A 19,239-nucleotide genomic window follows, 5' to 3' on the forward strand; every position below is an offset into this window, starting at 1 on the left:
AAACCTGAGAGTCGTTATATAATATATATATATATATATATATATATATATATATATATATATATATATATATATATATATATATATATATATATATATATATATATATATATATATATATATATATATATATATATATATAAAGAATACTTAAGGGTTACTTTTCCAATAGAAACATTGATTCCAGGATTATTAGGGATACTTGGCATCACTATCTACTCGCATGACATTGGTAATCGCTCAGATTCTGAGAGATTATCTAATGTACATTCTGGTCATTACTTTCTATCCTCCCATGAATCTGACTTGTCCGGTTTCTTACTAATATATACTTCTTGGAGGACATATCTTCTTCACAATGATCTCTTCTCTAATCATCCGATCGCTTTACTGAAAAAGTTGTTTAAAACATCGTTTTTAAATACATCTTATGGATATGATTCAACATCAGATGGTTGCAAGACCATCCACTCGAGCTACGAGCACACGTTGGTAATAACTTTTTGATTAGTAAGTCACTACATTCATCATCATCTGGATTCATAACAGGATAAATTTTTCGCTCAACCTTCGTTTTCTTATCTTTGTCGACTGTCTTTCTAAAAAACCTTTCAAGTATCCTTTTTCTACTCGTATGACCGGATTTTTAAATAGGTTTTCAGTCGAGTTTAACGGATGGAGTTACCACAAGAGGGCCGATATATATATATATATATATATATATATATATATATATATATATATATATATATATATATATATATATATATATATATATATATATATATATATATATATATATATATATATATATATATATATTCGCTGAATTTACCGTCAGTATTCTAAATAAATTCTGGCATGATAAAATATACATCACTCATGCATTTAAACAAGTGTCTTGGACCTTGCTTCTTATCCAGGAGAGGTAGCCGGTTATGCGCGTGTACACACCAGGGGAGTGAGGTTTGCCGCATCCTTTTCCGAAGGAGGTAATCCCAACGATGATGTGACGGTTGTATTCCTTTACAGTGAGCGGCCCTCCGGAATCGCCAACGCATGTGTCCTTTCCTCCTTCTTCCACGCCAGCACACAACATATTTGAAGTCAAAGTCACATCTCCATACTGGGTATTTTTGCATGTAGGGCCCAGTATAGGAATGGTGACCTCCTGCGCTACAGCAGAAGCAACGTTGGTGTCTTCCTTTATAACACCCCACCCACTCGCCACGCCTTTTGCACCTTCGTAAGTGAGCGCAGCGCTGGGTGGCAAACACACTGCCCCCACTTCTGGATGGGATGCGAGATCCAGCTGAATTTTCAGGCGCAACAGGCCAATGTCATGATAAGGTCGGTATGGTATGAAATACTCGTGGGGAATTATTTCCTCCACGTCCACTTCCTGAGTGACACCCTTCACGTCATCCAAGTGCGAAAACTGATTGTGATCTCCCACTCTGACTTTCACTTTAACAGGATCATAAAGTTCTCCACTATTTCCTTCATAAAGGCAGTGGCCGGCGGTGAGTACATAGGTGCTACTGATGATGCTGCCACCGCAGTGGTTCTGCTTATAAGGCGGGACCCGTAGCCCAACCAACCACGGGTACTTGTGAGGAGGAGCCACATCAGAGCCGCCGTAGATGCGATTCTCGTTAATTTTGCCGCATATGCAATGATCTGAAAATAAAAAGATCAGTGAATGACTGAATACACGTAAGAAATTCTAGAAGGACATAATAGGGGCCCAACTGATTGACAAACAAGTATGTAAAGCATAACACTAAATATACAATGATATGTTCCTCTTTAGAACACCACAGAAACAATGACATACATACCGATGTCAGTCTTACAGCAAACAACAGAAGTTCAATTGTGAAAACGTGGAAATATACATTACTTAGTTGACAATTTATAATTTTTAGGTGCATGTTTATGCAGGGAAACTAACCTCGTGCAGATTATTCAAATTTTCATTTGTGAATAAGAAATCCAGAAAATACTGATTTTGTCCTGGAATATTAGAAAAAAGCTACCTCTACGTATTAAATCTATGAAGGGCTTATTACCTGCATTACCACTTTGAGATCCTTTCGGTATACAGCAGGAGCATCTGCTGCCTGTACAGCCAGAACGGATGATCCTGCCCCCGTGGCACACCTTCTTGTTGGTCCCTCTAAAGCAGAACCCTCCCTTGCAGGCCGGCGTAGATGTACAGGCCTTATGGTCTAAGGGAAAACAATATTATTTCAACAGAAGTTTTTATTAATTTATTTCTTTTAGTAAAATAGCCTGTAACTGTTCACTTCATGAAAATACATCCTTAAACTATAAGAGAGAGAGAGAGAGAGAGAGAGAGAGAGAGAGAGAGAGAGAGAGAGAGAGAGAGAGAGAGAGAGAGAGAGAGAGAGAGAGAGAGAGAGAGAGAGAGAGAGAGAGAGAGAGAATTTTGTGTTTTGTACCTTGTTTAGGATTTCTTGTCTAATCACCTATTCTCTCAGGTTTGCCAGATATCCTGTTCTCCAGATAGGGCTAATTGTGACATTGGCAGTTCTGTAAGCTGAAGATGCCGCTGAAAGTTCCGATTTGGGACTCAAGTAAACATTTTGAGGAACGCGATGGTGTTAGGTAGTCATTCTGAGACAGAATTTAAGAGAATGTTTCCAGTAATGGAAAAATCTGTAAAATCACATGAGACACACTTTGAAGAACATTTGAACCAGAAAAAGTAAGACACTACTTTGTCACTTAGGCTAGAGTCGAATACTTTTCGACACCGCACAGGCTAAGTTACTGTGACAGTGCCAAAAAGAGAAAGTAGCGAAGTGTTCTTTTTATTTAGAATTTATTATTTATGAAATACTGGTAGGAAATGTAATAAGTATGAAAGTGTTGAAACATGGAAAAGGAGTAAAGCATGTGCTACGCTGGACGACTTTACCACCAAAACAGCAAGTGCAGGAGTATCCAGAACAAAATTTCCTCGCAGCGTAGGTGTTACATGGGCTGCTGGAGGATATACATCTGCCGCCTCTCCTGTTACACTTTTTGGTGGTTTTATGGCAAACATCCCGTACCGGCAATCTCTTCAGAGGCTTCCGAAATGTTTTCATGAATGTTTCTGTGGAAAGAAGCAAGGGGATAGTTGCTGTGGTATTTGTGGTGAGAAAGTGTAGGCGATGGAAGGCAGCTCTGTAATTAATGATCATGAATCAAGAAAGAAGATGCAGGCAGGCAAGCCTTTTGTGACTTATGTCCTGAAAAAGTGATTGCTTCATTGAATGTAGAACCAGACAACAACGGAGCTATAAGGCTCCGCATCTAAAATTTGAAGTTAATTGAAGCACAAATAATTTCAATTTTGATGATTTAAAATATATAGAAAAAAAAATATTTTCAGTATTGTGGAAAACAAAGGACCATTTACAGGTCATGGGGAAGACTAGCCCTCTCCTCAAAGAGAACCATCTTATGACCACACACACACACACACACACACACACAGAGAGAGAGAGAGAGAGAGAGAGAGAGAGAGAGAGAGAGGGGGGGGGGGGGAAACTGACCGAAGCCGCTGATACAGCAGGTTCCACCCCGAGACCCACACAAGAGGGACGGCAGCGTCCGGCCACTACAGGATCGTTGTCGTCTCAGGCATTCCCCTCCTAAAGCTATGCAAAGGTTTGTCTGGTGGCGTAACTGAAAAAGATAAAGAGAAAAAAATATATATACTGAGATAAATATTTGGATGATGAAAAAAGTAAAAAGGTACATAAACACACACACACACACACACACACACACACACCTATGTACATTTTCAGTTTGTTAACTGCCTAAATAATAAACCGTTTATTATTATTATTATTATTACACACACACACACACACACACACACACACACACACATTTACGTCTATCCTTTTACATAAAACACCACTGCCTATATATGCCAGTAATAAACAAGTACTAAGCAAGTGGAATCAGACTAGTGGTATTCCACTCCCGAAAGAGATTAAGCCAGCGTAGTGTGGTTCTGACTTAAACCTCCAACCATGACCACAACGTGTCCTCACTAGCAATGAGACAGAAGGTCACAATCTCTTTAGAACAGTTTTTCCCATCAAGAAAGAGATGCAAAAAATACCTCGAACTGAGAAAGATGGTCCTTAGAACTTTGGCCGCGCACGTATAATGTTAGAAAACTTATTAGTTGTCATATGGAATGCCATATGTTAAAGATTTTTCCTAAAGAGGGCAAAACCTAAGGAAAAACAAAAAAGCTGGGAGGAAGTAATATATTTTTTTCATAACATAAACGGGAAGAGAGGAGACTTTGTAAACTTAATAATCATCACGTGTATGACGAAAATCAAACAAGTACACATGTCTACGATGACAAGGATGCAACACAGAACCCATGAAAAATCATTGAGTAGAATACCATTACATAGTAAAACATTCAGGCAAGAGTGTATAACTGGCTCATGGTATTTGGAGAATGTAATCATTAAATAATGTTGTTTCAGCAGGGCACATAAAGGGTATCGAAACGGTGAAACAAAAAATGGAATAGACCAAACTGAAAAACAAAAAAATGACTGAATATGGAAAAAAAAAAAAAAAAATGTAACAAAGATGAAAACACTGGACAGTGATCACATGACGGTAAGATGTAAGGTAACCCCAAATGTAAAAAGCAAAAATTTGCGAAAATAAAAGAGGCCAAATATTCTAACACGTAAGGAAAATCTGGTCGGACTTAGTATTAAAATGCACAAGTCCTCACACCAAAATTAAAGAAAGAAATAGGAACTAAACTAAAGTTAGCTATAAATCAACATTAATAGCGGGAGGGAAAGCACCCAAAAAAGAAAACGCGTAACTGAAAACCCACCAAAGTTCTCATAAAACAACACAACACAATGGTGAAAAATAAATAAATAAATAAATAAATAAAAATTAAATGCTGCCACAATATTTAACGTCATTAACATGTGAAAAATAAGTGCTCTCTGAAAATAAAACATGTGAAAGATTTAAAAACTTCTAAAACAAAGGTGAAAATATCAGTTGTGTTTAAGAACTTGAAATCACGGGAAACAATAACCAAGGTCCATGAAGAATAGCTAAACAATCAGACATTTTCCGATGATACTGCTCAGATTATGATTTACCAAGAACACGCACTTCTGAGGACAAATATGAAACGAACGTGATCTTCAAAAGGTACATTCCGACTAATAAAATAAAAACTATAAGAAGTAGCAAAGGGAAAAGTCCAAGAATGATCTCTTATTGCGGAAAGTACAATTGCAGATGATGAAATGAAAGCAAGAGAAAAATAATAATAATAGAATTAAGTACTACTCGTAAACAAAGCTCGGACATGAGGAATAATTTCCCCACCATCGCTTCAGTGAAAGATCGCGGTATTCTCTCACATGAATGATAAGCCTGGCATATAAATTCTTTGAGAGAAAATTTCATTGCCTTAAGGTGACTAGATAAAATAGTGTCGGGCATAATGTGAATGCATAGAAAAAATCGTGATTAAGGACCAGATCAAAGTTGAAAATCTTTTGGCTCTAATAACAATAATAATAATAATAATAATAATAATAATAATGATAATAATAATAATAATAATAATAATAATAATAATAAATGGAATACGGTCATGGTACGTTGTTAAATAAATAAAATATGGAAAATATTGAAGTTTATGGCATGGCAGGTCAGAAATGGCGTTAAGACAGTCGAAGAACTGCATGGAGAATCGAAATGTTTAACTGAGTGGCTTGGAATAGAGAGCAGTTGACAGCTTACAAAGTGGAGATGATTGGGAAGACCTTCCTTTTGTAGTGGAATCATAAAACTTGATAGTAATTACACCTACCCTCTCTCTCTCTCTCTCTCTCTCTCTCGTCTCTCTCTACTCTCTCTCTCTCATCTCTCTCTCACTCTCTCTCTCTCTCTACTCTCTCTCTCTCTCTCTCTCTCTCTCTCTCTCTCTCATAAGAACATAACATCTTTCTCTCTCTCTCATAAGAACATAACATAAGAACATAAGAAATAAGGGAAGATGCAAGAAGAGACCAGGCTTACACGTGGCAGTCCCTGTATGAAATATACCTACCTATTTCCACCTATCATCCCCATCCATAAATCCGTCTAATCTTTTCTTTAAGCTCCCTAATGTCTTAACACTAACAACATGCTTACTGAGACCGTTCCACTCATCTACCACTCTATTTGAGAACCAATTTCTTCCTATCTCTTTCCTAAAACCTAAATTTTTCAAGCTTGAACCCGTTACTTCTTGTTCTATCCTGATTGCTGATCGTAAGAATTTTGCTTACATCCCACTTGTTATAACCCTTATACCACTTAAAGACTTCTATCAGGTCCCCTCTTAACCTAAAGAATGTAAATTTAACAGCTTTAACAGCGCTCTCTCTCTCTCTCTCTCTCTCTCTCTCTCTCTCTCTCTCTCTCTCTCTCTCTCTCTCTCTCTCTCTCTCTCTCTCTCTCTCCGTGTGTGTGTGTGTGTGTGTGTGTGTGTGTGTGTGTGTGTGTAGAGAAAGAGAGAGTATATACATATCGTTAAAATCTGGTTCGGTGGACTGGCCACAATAAAAAATAACGCCATACATTCATTACTGAGCAGCAAAATCTTAGGAACTGGTTCTTTCCATTTTGGGACCATAAGAATATAAAATAAACTTCACATACAAGTCTGACTATCGTGCCTGCAAAAGGGACAAGAGGCTGATAACTAAAAGAATCGCATGTGCTGGGCGCTACCACAGGACCAGCGGTGGTGCGTGCGCAAATGGAGTTCGGCACTGTAATTATGGTAAATTTTCAGGTGCCAGGAATTCATCCTCACTTTCTCAGGGGCGGGAAGAAAATGCTAATGACTTTCGGTTTGTTCAGAATTATCTGTTAGTAGATATTTAATGATGGCTATGGAAAAGTGAGGCATGTTACTATTACAAAAAACAAAATAAGAATGATAATAATGACAACAATAAAAATAACAATGATGATGACATTAATAATAAGTGATAATAATAATAATAATAATAATAATAATAATAATAATAATAATAATAATAATAATAATAATAACAATAATAATAATAATAATAATAATAATAATAATAATAATAATAATAATAATAATAATGATTATCATACTACTACTACTACTACTACTACTACTACTACTACTACTACTACTACTACAACTACTATTACTACTACTATTACTAATAATAAGTAGATGTATACTAGTAGTAGTAGTAGTAGTATGAATTCTCTCTCTCTCTCTCTCTCTCTCTCTCTCTCTCTCTCTCTCTCTCTCTCTCTCTCTCTCTCTCTCTCTCTCTCTCTCTCTCTCTCTAATACCGTATATGGTGAGCGCTGGTGTGTGTGTGTGTGTGTGTGTGTGTGTGTGTGTGTGTGTGTGTGTGTGTGTGTGTGTGTGTGTGTGTGTGTGTGTGTGTGTGTGTGTGTGTGTGTGTGTGTGTGTGTGTGTGGTTCGGGGGGGTAGGTGCAGTGCAGCGAGGAACACACATCCTGCAGGAGAAAATGAGATGAAGTGAACGATGAAGAGCGTGGATAACTTGCGCTACGTGACTGTTTAGCTTCGTTAAGAGCCGTAGGTGAGGCATGAGAGTGTGGGGCAGCTCGGTAGGCTCATCTAGTCACACATCTTTATCGTTAATAAATTTGTGGTAATCAGCAGATGGTATTTGGCAAGGCAGGTCACAATGATTATAATGATGATATATTGGAGAGGATCGAAGTAGATATGAAAGTTAAAAGTTTTGAGAAAAAAAAAAAAAACGCTGCATCTTGATAATGAAGGGAGGAAATCGTGCCAGAGGGAAGCGTAGGAAAATGAGGCCAGAATAGCAAGGAGTGTGATAAGGAGTGTGATCCGCTTTGAGCCAAAAACCAGCTGTCAGGAGACGGGCGTGCAGGAGACTACTAGATTGGTATCCAAGCACAGATGAGTTGAGGCCAGTTTTTATGACCGTAACAAAAGCTTGCCTGCCTCTTGGAAAGAATGTTTCAGAACAACTTATGAAGGAGACATCCGTGCATTTTAGTATGTGAAAAGATAGACCTCATGACTGCTTCCGCATCTCTGACAACACCTCACACACTATCGAAGTAATGATTTCTTACTTGATAGAGCTAGAGAACTTTCATAAGAGTTGCAACATGAAGAGAAAGCTAAAGGTGGAGACTGAGTATGTTAAGCTGCAAAATTTGGAATATCCGTGATTTCTCTCTCTCTCTCTCTCTCTCTCTCTCTCTCTCTCTCTCTCTCTCTCTCTCTCTCTCTCTCTCTCTCTCTCTCTCTCTCTCTCTCTCTCTCTCTCTCTCTCTCTCTCTCTTTCTGACCTTGAGGCTTGCTCAATTTTCCTTTGTCGTGTTGTTGTATACAAGATGGTGGTCAGGTGAGAGAATGATAGTTTTCCTTGCTCTTCATCGGCTGACTACAACTGATTCACGTCATCTAATTTATATTTCATTAATTCAGCTATTTCGGGTTGATCTCAGCCTGTCGGTTAACCAAATCTACTTTAACATAAGTAACAGTAAAATACATTAGTTCTACAAGAAGCAGTGAAGCACAGGAACATAAGTATGGAACTACAACACGGGATACGGGTGACAGAAGCATCTGAAAATTAAGTAAATGTGCAAATTGAAAACAAAATTTAATTTCCGGTTAAGCAACGTGCTTCTTTCTCATTCACTTCAGCTTCCCTATGGACAGTTTTCGTATTTCATTTGAAAACAAATAGAAAGTTTTGAAACCGGATTCTCTTTCGCTCCCATCAGACACATGATACGGTGCAAGGAGAAGCTAAAGTTATATACACTTACTTGGAAAACACGATTGACACACTTGATAAAATACTGTAATGTAGCATGAACTGATCTTTTCTTTCTCCTCTGAATTTCCTGTTTCTCTCACCTCCACTATCACCGTTCTTTAGGCCACCAAGAAAGTTACCGAATGAAACATTTTTTTTTTTTTTGTGATGTGTGGAGGAATGTACGTCTAAACCTCCAAAAAATTCAGGAGGCGTTTCTTATCTAAAATGTCTCTAGCATTTTGTCCTTCAACACACACACACACACACAGATACACACACACACACACACACACACTGAATTATAACTAAGAGTATAAGAATAAAACCACATGGTTTAAAAACAATGAAGTCTAATCGAAACTGACTTTAATGACCTTCTCGTTTATCTATGACAGCTTCTTACACTGTAAAAAAAAAAAAGTTCTTGGCGTGCACACGCATCCACACAAGCAAGCACGCACACAAACACACAAACACACACACACACACACACACACACACACACACACACACACACACACACACACGAAACAGAACGAAAATAGACTTGCAAGTGTTTAACGTTCTACGAGGCGTCAACCTTTTTATTTGTGTGTGAAGCAACTATTTCAAGACGGCACGACATTGAACGAAACTGAACGAATAAAAGACACATTCACAACACTCAATTTCCTGCTCTCTCTCTCTCTCTCTCTCTCTCTCTCTCTCTCTCTCTCTCTCTCTCTCTCTCTCTCTCTCTCTCTCTCTCTCTCTCTCTCTCTCTCTCTCTTCCTTGCTGCCTCGGCATTTATCAGAGCCCTTGTTGCGTGACGCTGCATCTAATTAATTGTATAATTTATGTATATGTATGTATTTTTTGCGCTCACGATCAAACAGCTTTATGGTTTCCCCCAGGGTGTCAAGGTGTGACACTAACTGAATCTCTCTCTCTCTCTCTCTCTCTCTCTCTCTCTCTCTCTCTCTCTCTCTCTCTCTCTCTCTCTCTCTCTCTCTCTCTCTCTCTCTCTCTCTCTCTCTCTCTCTCTCTCTCTCTCTCTCTGTGTGTGTGTGTGTGTTTGACAAGTAAGGAAATAAATGATCCTAAACCCTTATGCTTGAATTTTGCGGGGGACACCTTTTTCGTTGTATTTATTTATTTAGTTATTCATTCTTTTACTGTTTATTCCATTGGTTTACTTTTTAAAATGTACATATGAATTTTTTCTCTCAATTAACTAGCACAGGAATGAATGAATATATATATATATATATATATATATATATATATATATATATATATATATATATATATATATATATATATATATATATATATATATATATATATATATATATACTGAGATGAAAATTTGGCTCTGACGTGTCATTACTCTGTGTTTGCCCATCAATATTCTAATACTGATAAATCAGTAACAACAATAAAAAAAAAAAAAGAATTGACAGCAATAAGAATAACAGCAGTAACAACAATAACAAAAACAATAATAGCAGCAGGACCATCAAGAAAAGAACATCAACAACAATAGCAGGAGAAGAAACAGCAACTAAAACATTAACAGGCTGGAGGGTGCTCTCTCAAGTGGCCCATCTGTGACGTACATGTGTGGGTAGTGTTGGTGTTACAGTCAGTGACCTCTGATATAGGAATTTCTGTCTGTAGAAAACTGGGAGGAGTATATTTCTTTTACGCAGAATGTCTGTATGTTGGTAAGAGCAAAGTGATCTGGTGCAATTTACTGCTATCTTTATGCTAATGTCCGTGTAAAAGATGTAAAACAGTGCAGAGCTTTTGAGGTAAGCTTCCAATATTTTCTCGGCCACGATTCTGAGGGTTTAGGAAATATGGCGCGCGCACGCACGCACGTACGCACGCACGCACGCGCGCGCGCACACACACACACACACACACACACACACACACACACACACACACACACACACACACACACACACACACACAACGGGGAATGGAGAAACTGAAAAGTTAAAATGTGTTTTGCGAGCAGCATTTTTCGTTTCACAATATAAAAGCATAATGGGATTGTAACGCGCGCGCGCACGCACGCACACGCATACGCGCACACACACACACACACACACACACACACACACACACACACACACACACAAGCAAAGTTGAATGGAGAAATTGAAAGCAGTTAAAATGTGTTTTGCGAGCTGCATTTTTCGTTTCACAATATACAAGCACAATGGGATTGTAAAGAAAAAATAAATAAAAAAATAAATCTTTTCCGGACTATTTTTCGTGCTGGGTCTAAAGATTGGATCAGCAGACTCAGGGGGACCGCTGGGCTCCCAGTACTGCGATAGGCATAAACGGTGTGGTCCACTGCTTATCATGTGTGATGTTACAGGCGGGAATTTAGCACACAACTTACTATCGAATGTAAGTGGTTGATGCGACAAGCCGGATGAAGGTGGGGTTATGAGTATTTTGAAACGCATGCATTCGCACACACTCCTTCAGTTACCACAGAATGATTATAGACTGCTGGTATAATACTGGAGAAGAGAAATTTCATATCAGCTTAGAATTTACAACATATTCGAAATAATTCTTGGTTTTACAAAAGTTACGGCAGGTCATAATCTCTATGTATGCCAGTATATAAATGTGAGATGCCCTAATGGAGTGACGCTTCATTATTCCAGTCACCTTCATCTGTGTATTTTTGAGAACAACATTGGTTATGGAGATTCGAAGCTAATCCAACACGAGAATAAAGGCGGAAGTTTCTCCGAGAACGGAACTTAGGCATGAAAATACTACATTATCAAATTGGTTTATGCGATTATCTGGATAGCACTGATTAAGATGGCAATGATGCTGAATACAACAACAACAACAACGACAACGACAATCATGCCAAGTCTGTTCTCCAACTAGCCAAAAACTCCTTTATTAATAGAAAGTGTCAAAATCTTTCAAGATCTAATCCCCCTCGTGACTTCTGGCATCTAGCCAAAAATATCTCCAACAACTTCGCTTCTTTTTTCCCTCCTTTATTTCAACTAGATGGCATCACTGCTATCACATCTATCTCTAAAGCTGAACTCTTCGCTTAACCTTTGCAAAAAAATTCGATTTGGGACGATTCAGGGCTTGTTCCTCCCTGCAAAGCTGCATCTTTTGCTATATTCTACCGCTATTTTCATGCTAAGTGCTCTTCTGATCTTGCTAACTCCATGCCTCCCCTCCTCCCGCGGCCTCGCTGCACAAAACTTTCTTCTTTTTCTCACTCCTATTCTGTCCACCTCTTCAATGCAAGAGTTAACCTGTTTTCTCAATCATTCATCCCTTTCTCTGGTAAAATCTGGAGCTCCCTGCCTGCTTCTCTATTTTCACCTTCCTATGACTTGAATTCATTCAAGAGGGAGGTTTCAAAACACTTTTCCTTGAATTTTTGGCTACCGCTTCGGATCCTATTCGGGGATCGGCATCTCAGTGGGCTTTTTTTTTTTACTTGATTTTTGTTGTCCTTGGCCGGTGTCTCTCCTACATAAAAAAAGAAAAGAAAAAAAGTGCGTCACCCAAGTAATGGAAAGTGTTTTTGTCTTACTTCCTACAGCCTATGTGAGAGAGAGAGAGAGAGAGAGAGAGAGAGAGAGAGAGAGAGAGAGAGAGAGAGAGAGAGAGAGAGAGAGAGAGAGAGAGAGAGAGAGAGAGAGAGAGAGAGAGAGAGAGAGAGAGAGACACACACACACACACACACACACACACACACACACACACACACACACACATTACAGCAAAGAATATGAACGAAGACTTACTGGGGGCAACGTTCGGTGTCAATACGTGCGGTTCTCTTGGTCTGCGTTCCCATTATTCCTAACACACGGGGTGACGAATCGTACTGTCTAGTAAAAACGTGACTTTTATTGTTATATCATTTTCAGCTTAACACGTCCCTTGTGCTGTAATTTGTATGTACAGCTGGAAACGTTGCGAAAACACACATAACAACCTCAATAAATAAAAGAAACGCGAAGAATAGCAAAATAGCTGCTCTATGGGTTAGAGGATCTCTGTCTTAGTTAAATATAAGTTTTTCACCTGAGATGTCACCGTTGCACAGAGAAGAAGCGAATGGTTAGTGTAGAAAGGACACAAAAAAGCTAAATTAAGAAGATAATGTAATTTTTGGCACGGTACAAAAGTAACCAATTTAAAGTTAGACCACTTTTCACGATAAAAGGCGCGTATCTTGGTTCCAGTATTGCGTTAATTAAGGATTCTCACCAACCCAGCGGCAGTGGCAAAAAAGCAGCTTTAATACATGGGGAAACGGATTGTCCACATGCACATGTTTTTCTTATTGTGTACATACGCTAGAAAATGTCTATTTGTACGTCGACAAGTGTTTACAAACTTTTTTTTATAAAGCCGTCTGTCTAATGAAAATTGAAGTCCACATGAGGATGCGTTCACATAATCCAAGAAATACGCTGCTACAGACATATTCGTATTCCTGAATAAAGCAGAGTGGCTACTATATCAAGTTATTCAGAACATTAGACATTAGAAGTTTATGGATGGGGATGATACGAATAGGTAAGTACGTTTTATATAAGAACTACCTCGTGTAAGCCTAATGTTTTCTTGCAGCCTTCTTTATGTTCTTCCTTTTATGTTGTTCTTTATATTCTACATTTTTTACGTTAGGTGACAACGTCGACTTTAATGTTATGTGTGAGTAAAGCATAAAATTTTGCCATAACTGAATAGATCAGATTTCATAGTCACTCGATTAACCACAAAATATTTACGGGTTATATATAGAACAAATAGATTTCTGAATCATACATAGCGACGTGGTATTGTGTCAATGATTTATACATACTGGAGCGCCTCACCAGGCGAGCTGATCCAGGTGTGCTGTGTATGTGTGACCGTAGGTGAGCTATATATCAAGAGATGCAGGTGTGCAAAAGAAAAAAATAAAATAAAACGAAAAAGGTAAGCAGAAAAAAGAAAACTAATGGCACAAAAAAAAAAAGAGAAGCTGATAATATATTGAAAGGTATGTAAGCATAACTTCATTAGTAGATCCTGATTCTATTATTTAGTATAACACAGACGTAAATCAACTGCAGAAAATGCGGGCAGAAGAGATGGGCTTGAAGGAAAGAACAAATGTACATCAGCTTAAGAAAATGTAAATGCACGCGCCAGTTGATTGTTATGGTGAAGTACAGAAAACCCTTATTCCTGTGTACCTTGTATCGAAAAAAAAAAAAATAAAATAAAACGGACTACTACTATAGTAGTTGATTTTGAGACAGATGTCATCACTTGGGGTATCTCCACTACCACAACTCTAAAACAAAAATACAATTATAACAATAAAATAAAAGTAACAACAACAACATAAAAAAAAAGTTTGATACGACAGAGCAATAAAAAAATGTCAGACAATAAGTGTACAAAAGAAGTCAAGCTACGAGCGTGTATGCTAACAAGCATACAGCTAACAAGTATACAAAAGCAACAAGGAAGCAAGGTGGGACGTATGCGCTAACAGGAACCAGGTGCACATTGCAATATCCATGGCAACGGAGCAGAAAGGAGTGCTGTACCTGCAGAGTTGCATGAGCCGTGCGGTGAGTAGCATGACTGAGCGCCGCGCCCAATACCAGCGTCACTAGCAGGATTTTTATCACTGCTACCATGTCGTAAGAAACCCTTACACACGCTCGCACGCATTCATGCACGCATAAACATGCATGCACCCACATACACACTCTCACACACGCCAGCCGTATGCATACAATTAATCAGGTTCACACGAGTTACGGCTTCAAATGTAATTTTCGTCTGAGTTCAAATATCTAAACTGAGGTTTATTTTCAGAATTCCTCTAACACCCTCAACCAACATGAATTAAGACACTTTTCGCAATATAATCTTCAGTTGTATCTAAATGTGTGGGGCTGAAGCGTCAAGGGAGGGAGCGGAGAAGCACACACTGGAGACTAGTCAAGAGACCGCTGTCGTAGGCTCCTCCCTCGCCACAGTCCATCCTCTTACTGTTCCCTCCACCTACTTCTCGGCTCCTTCTCTTTCACCTTACCTCCAGCCTAACCACAACTCTCACTCTTCCACAGCGAGGCGCTAGAGAGAGTAACAGAGCGGGGAGGAATCTTGGAGGGAGGAGAATGGGGGTTACAAGAGGCTAGGAAACATTTGTTTTAACGATGATTGCAGGAGAGGAACTGCGATGTAGAAACGCTGGCTTGGTGTGAGGAAAAAAGAAAAACAACAATGCACCGAGACCTGTTTTCTCTGCAAAGTAATCAACAACACTTGAATGTACAATTTTAAAAGTCCTAATGGAAGCGTGGATCTGTAACAGGTCGCCGGTATACGTGTGTGTGTGTGTGTGTGTGTGTTTAAGGAGGATACGAGAACAAAGACGAGAGCAGTGAGTGAGTATCGAAGTGAGCAACTAATGTAGTTACTGTATGCAAAAGGCAACAAATATACGAGATAGTGCGGCGCTGTGATTACGTTTATGATAACACTACTCACTTGCCAGCGAAGTGATGAGAGACAACAGCTGCATAATAATGAGAAATGAACACACACACACACACACACACACACACACACACACACACACACACACACACACACACACACATTGAAGAAGGTAATGCATGGTGTGTGAGACGAGCGAATGTGCTTTGTGAGGTCTTGTGTGGTGTGCAGATGACATACAATTATCTCCTCTCTTTCAGGAAACTGGGGGCGAAGTTTTGTGTGGGGTAGGGAACATTTTTTCTTTCTTTTTAGCAAGCGCCAGAAACCACTTTTCAGAAAATCCAGATCTGTAGTAATGTGCAGCACGAGAGATGTTATAGTCACCCTGAAAATGCTTCCGCTCTCGAATAATAATAAAATGGTATATTTGTACTCAAAGACCATAAATTTCTCCTTCTTCCTAAGGCTCACAATCATCAGCCACCACCATCTCAGTCACCACTACATACAGTTACCACCAAACCGCTACCGGAATCAGAATACACTAGTTTCTACGCAATAATCGACAGAAATCACGCATGCCAATTACAATTAAGCACACCACGATCCAAGGTGCTAAGTGCTGTGGCTTATGTTAAATCCTGTCATTGAACTACGCGGCCAATCACTCCGATCATCAACCTCTCGTCCCACATAAGTTCCAACACCAAGGGAACCATCCAATCGGGGTTAGCCTCGGTTGCTGGCTATTATTCTCACTGTGCAGCGGGAGAAATAGGTCTATAGGTCGGTATACCGGAACATGGTCGGTCTCATTAGCGGGCCGACCACTTGATTGAGGAATATGGAACGACTTTTTTTTTTTTTCATGGACGGGAATCCCTTCATAGATATTTGGCACGAAGTATGAAAACTCTAGTCTTCTTAACTGACTTTTGAGGCTAATGAAGGCAAAAGCACATGTTAACAGCCAGGATAACTATAATAGTAACCATGCAACAGAGAGAGAGAGAGAGAGAGAGAGAGAGAGAGAGAGAGAGAGAGAGAGAGAGAGAGAGAGAGAGAGAGAGAGAGAGAGACTAATGCAGCTACTTAAAATTCATATCGTTGATTTTTAATTCTTACAGAGCGCCATAGGGAAAAAAAAATACAAAACCAACTCATTTAAAAATAAACAAATAAAGAAAACATTATAAAGGAGGAGAATGGTACTAAATGGTACAATAAGCTCAGGTACTTCGTGAGGACTCCGGTGCTCGTATGCAGGCCATTTACTGTAACTACTCAGCTACACTTTCTCTCTCTCTCTCTCTCTCTCTCTCTCTCTCTCTCTCTCTCTCTCTCTCTCCACTATAAGTAGTCAACAAGAGGATGGGAGGAAGAATTATTCCACTACTTAGGTAATGTGTATATCTATGAAAATAATCACAGTTCCGTCAGCTTTGGCATCTTTTCAATTATTCATTGCGTGTGTGTACGTGCGTTCGTGCAGTGTGCGTGCGTTCGTGCAGTGTGTGTGTGTGTGTGTGTGTGTGTGTGTGTGTGTGTGTGTGTGTGTGTACATCAAGGTAGTCGCCGCGATTGCCGTTTGTGTAGGAGTGGGCCGCCTAGGGTGTAAGTGTGTCACATGAAGACTCAACCAGTTTGGCTGCCGGCCTCCCCTTCCCCTACCCAGGACCTGCACGCCAGCCCTCCTTCCTCCTTTCTCCCTCCCTCTCTCCCTGATCCCCCCACTCCCATTTCTCTCTCTCTCTCTCTCTCTCTCTCTCTCTCTCTCTCTCTCTCTCTCTCTCTCTCTCTCTCTCTCTCTCTCTCGTTAAATGGTAACTTCGCATAAAAAACAAACAACAACATAATAATAATAACAGTAATACGCTACATCAACCTAAACGAAAGAATATTAAGCCGTTAATATCACACAATATAATAGTGAAGCCAAACCCCAACACACAAAGAAAAATAAATATAAGCCAACATTTTCTCTCCTCTGCCGACCTTCCTTCTCCGGTCACACGATCTTTCACGAGACCGGTTCTCCCTGCCCAACATGAGCTCACATAGTAGAGGCATTCCCAAGAAAGATGGAAGAAATACCACCACCAGTATAAGAGGAACGAGACGCAGACTCTACCGCATCTAAAAACAAGTTGCGACTAGTACAGTGTGGAACTAAAAGTGGGACATAGGAATAGAACAAAAAAAAAAAAGAAAAAAAGAAAAAGAAAAAAAAGAAAAAAACTTGTTCAGGAGTCGAAGGAGTGTAAAGCAAACATAGCAACTTCATACACACGGAGAGCTGCCTTTTTTTTCTTCTTCTTTTTTTTTTTTTGTTCATTATTCCTTTATCTTCACTTTTCTTTTATCTTCATCTCCTCTTTCTTTATTTTCTTCTTACTGGTTCATCATCATCATAAACCTTCGCTTCGTCGCTTTCTCTTTTTTCTTGCTTTTTCTTCTCCTTGCTTTTCCTCTTCCTCCTTTTTCTCTTTCTTCTCCTGCACCTCCTCTTCCTCCTTTCTTCTTTAAATCCTTCAATTACTTCTTTTCCTCTCTTGTGTATGGATGAACATGAAAAGGACCGCCAGATACTGTATTCTCCTTCTATGACGGGCCTCTGTTTTAAGTTGGTAATCAAAGCTGTTTACGGAATGTGAGGCAATTACTGTTGGCTGTAGTTCTAATTGTGCTCGAATTCTTACAGTGGAACCCTCTTGTGCTTTCCCTAACTTGAGTCTCGATAATGGAACACGCATTGTCATACAGTACATTACATTAGTATGACAGGACGGGAGCACAGTAGCATAATAAACAAAGGTAAAATTTAGATAAAGTTGGAAGTAATAGTATATAATATAAGAAATCGGGCGAAAAATAGGGCGAAAAATAAAGAAAAACAATATAGTCACCGTGGGACGTTGCGCACCAGTATAAGTAATGTTTTAAGTCTCTCTCTCTCTCTCTCTCTCTCTCTCTCTCTCTCTCTCTCTCTCTCTCTCTCTCTCTCTCTCTCTCTCTCTCTCTCTCTCTGGTGATTTCGAGTCAGAGTTCGCAAACTTTATTAACCTGCGACCCACATCGTGAGTATCTTCCTTGTGATCTAACAAAAACTATATAAAATTACTACATTATATCGATATTCTTGTCCATCACAAACATTTCTTTCGGCACTGTTCTCGCCTAAACATTCTGTAGCAAGTAATATAATATACTCTTTCATACGGCCCTTCCAGTCTTACAAAATGAATTCAGTCACTGTGTGTTGCAAATTTTTCTTACAAGTTTTCCTAGGTATTCACTAGACTTAATTATCATCTCTTGCTCTCTTACAGTTTCTTTATTGCGCTGAATGCAATCTGCTGAGACACAGAATATATCCATTTGATCATATTGAGGAAGTGCATTATATATATTTGAACTTGCTGCCAAAATGCGGCGAGGCTAAACTGAAGTGAGAGTACAGCGAGAGGTTGAAAGGAGAGACTGGAGGAGGGAAAGCGTTCCGGGAAGCGAAGAAGTGCAGCGTGAAATGTATGAATCTCTGCGGAAAAAAAAAAAAAAAATCGCGGCTGAAGAATATGAAGTCATTCGTGTCGCATAATATTTTCATGCAATAATAAAACTGATCTGAAGAACCTACAATCAAGGATACGCCTCGCTGCACGTGAAGATCTAGGAAAATAACAATGAGGAGCCACCGGAGGAGGAAGTGATGATGGCTCTTTGTGATGTACTCACATTTTTTCCTTACTTCCTGTGTGTGTGTGTGTGTGTGTGTGTGTGTGTGTGTGTGTGTGTGTCGGGAAGATAGTTATGCAGGTGATGAGAATGGGGAAA

The 19,239-nt window shown here is 39.2% G+C and overlaps 1 protein-coding gene across 1 annotated transcript; it reads right to left on the minus strand.

Annotated features, from left to right (window-relative positions):
* Window positions 1-843: 843 nt before the first annotated feature.
* On the minus strand, window positions 844-15,147 carry LOC135107460 (prostasin-like). Its single transcript, XM_064017343.1, has 5 exons — window positions 14,502-15,147; window positions 3,567-3,699; window positions 2,945-3,124; window positions 2,073-2,231; window positions 844-1,680 (listed from the first exon to the last, which is right to left on the minus strand). Exons 1-5 carry the CDS (start codon window positions 14,658-14,660, stop codon window positions 881-883), a joined length of 1,431 nt encoding a protein of 476 aa, XP_063873413.1. The 5' UTR covers window positions 14,661-15,147; the 3' UTR covers window positions 844-880.
* Between the last annotated feature and the right edge of the window lie 4,092 nt (window positions 15,148-19,239).

The sequence above is a fragment of the Scylla paramamosain genome, chromosome 15, assembly GCF_035594125.1.
Source record: "Scylla paramamosain isolate STU-SP2022 chromosome 15, ASM3559412v1, whole genome shotgun sequence".
Taxonomy (NCBI): domain Eukaryota; kingdom Metazoa; phylum Arthropoda; class Malacostraca; order Decapoda; family Portunidae; genus Scylla; species Scylla paramamosain.

Bases quoted from the DNA above. Each gene is read 5' to 3' on its own strand.
- LOC135107460 (XM_064017343.1), bottom strand. From the start codon at position 14,660: ATGTGGGTGCATGCATGTTTATGCGTGCATGAATGCGTGCGAGCGTGT. The intron at 3,700-14,501 runs GTACAGCACTCC...TATCTTTTTCAG, and splicing joins CGGCTCATGCAACTCTGCAG to TTACGCCACCAGACAAACCT. The intron at 3,125-3,566 runs GTCAGTTTCCCC...TTCTTTCCACAG, and splicing joins CTGCTGTATCAGCGGCTTCG to AAACATTCATGAAAACATTT.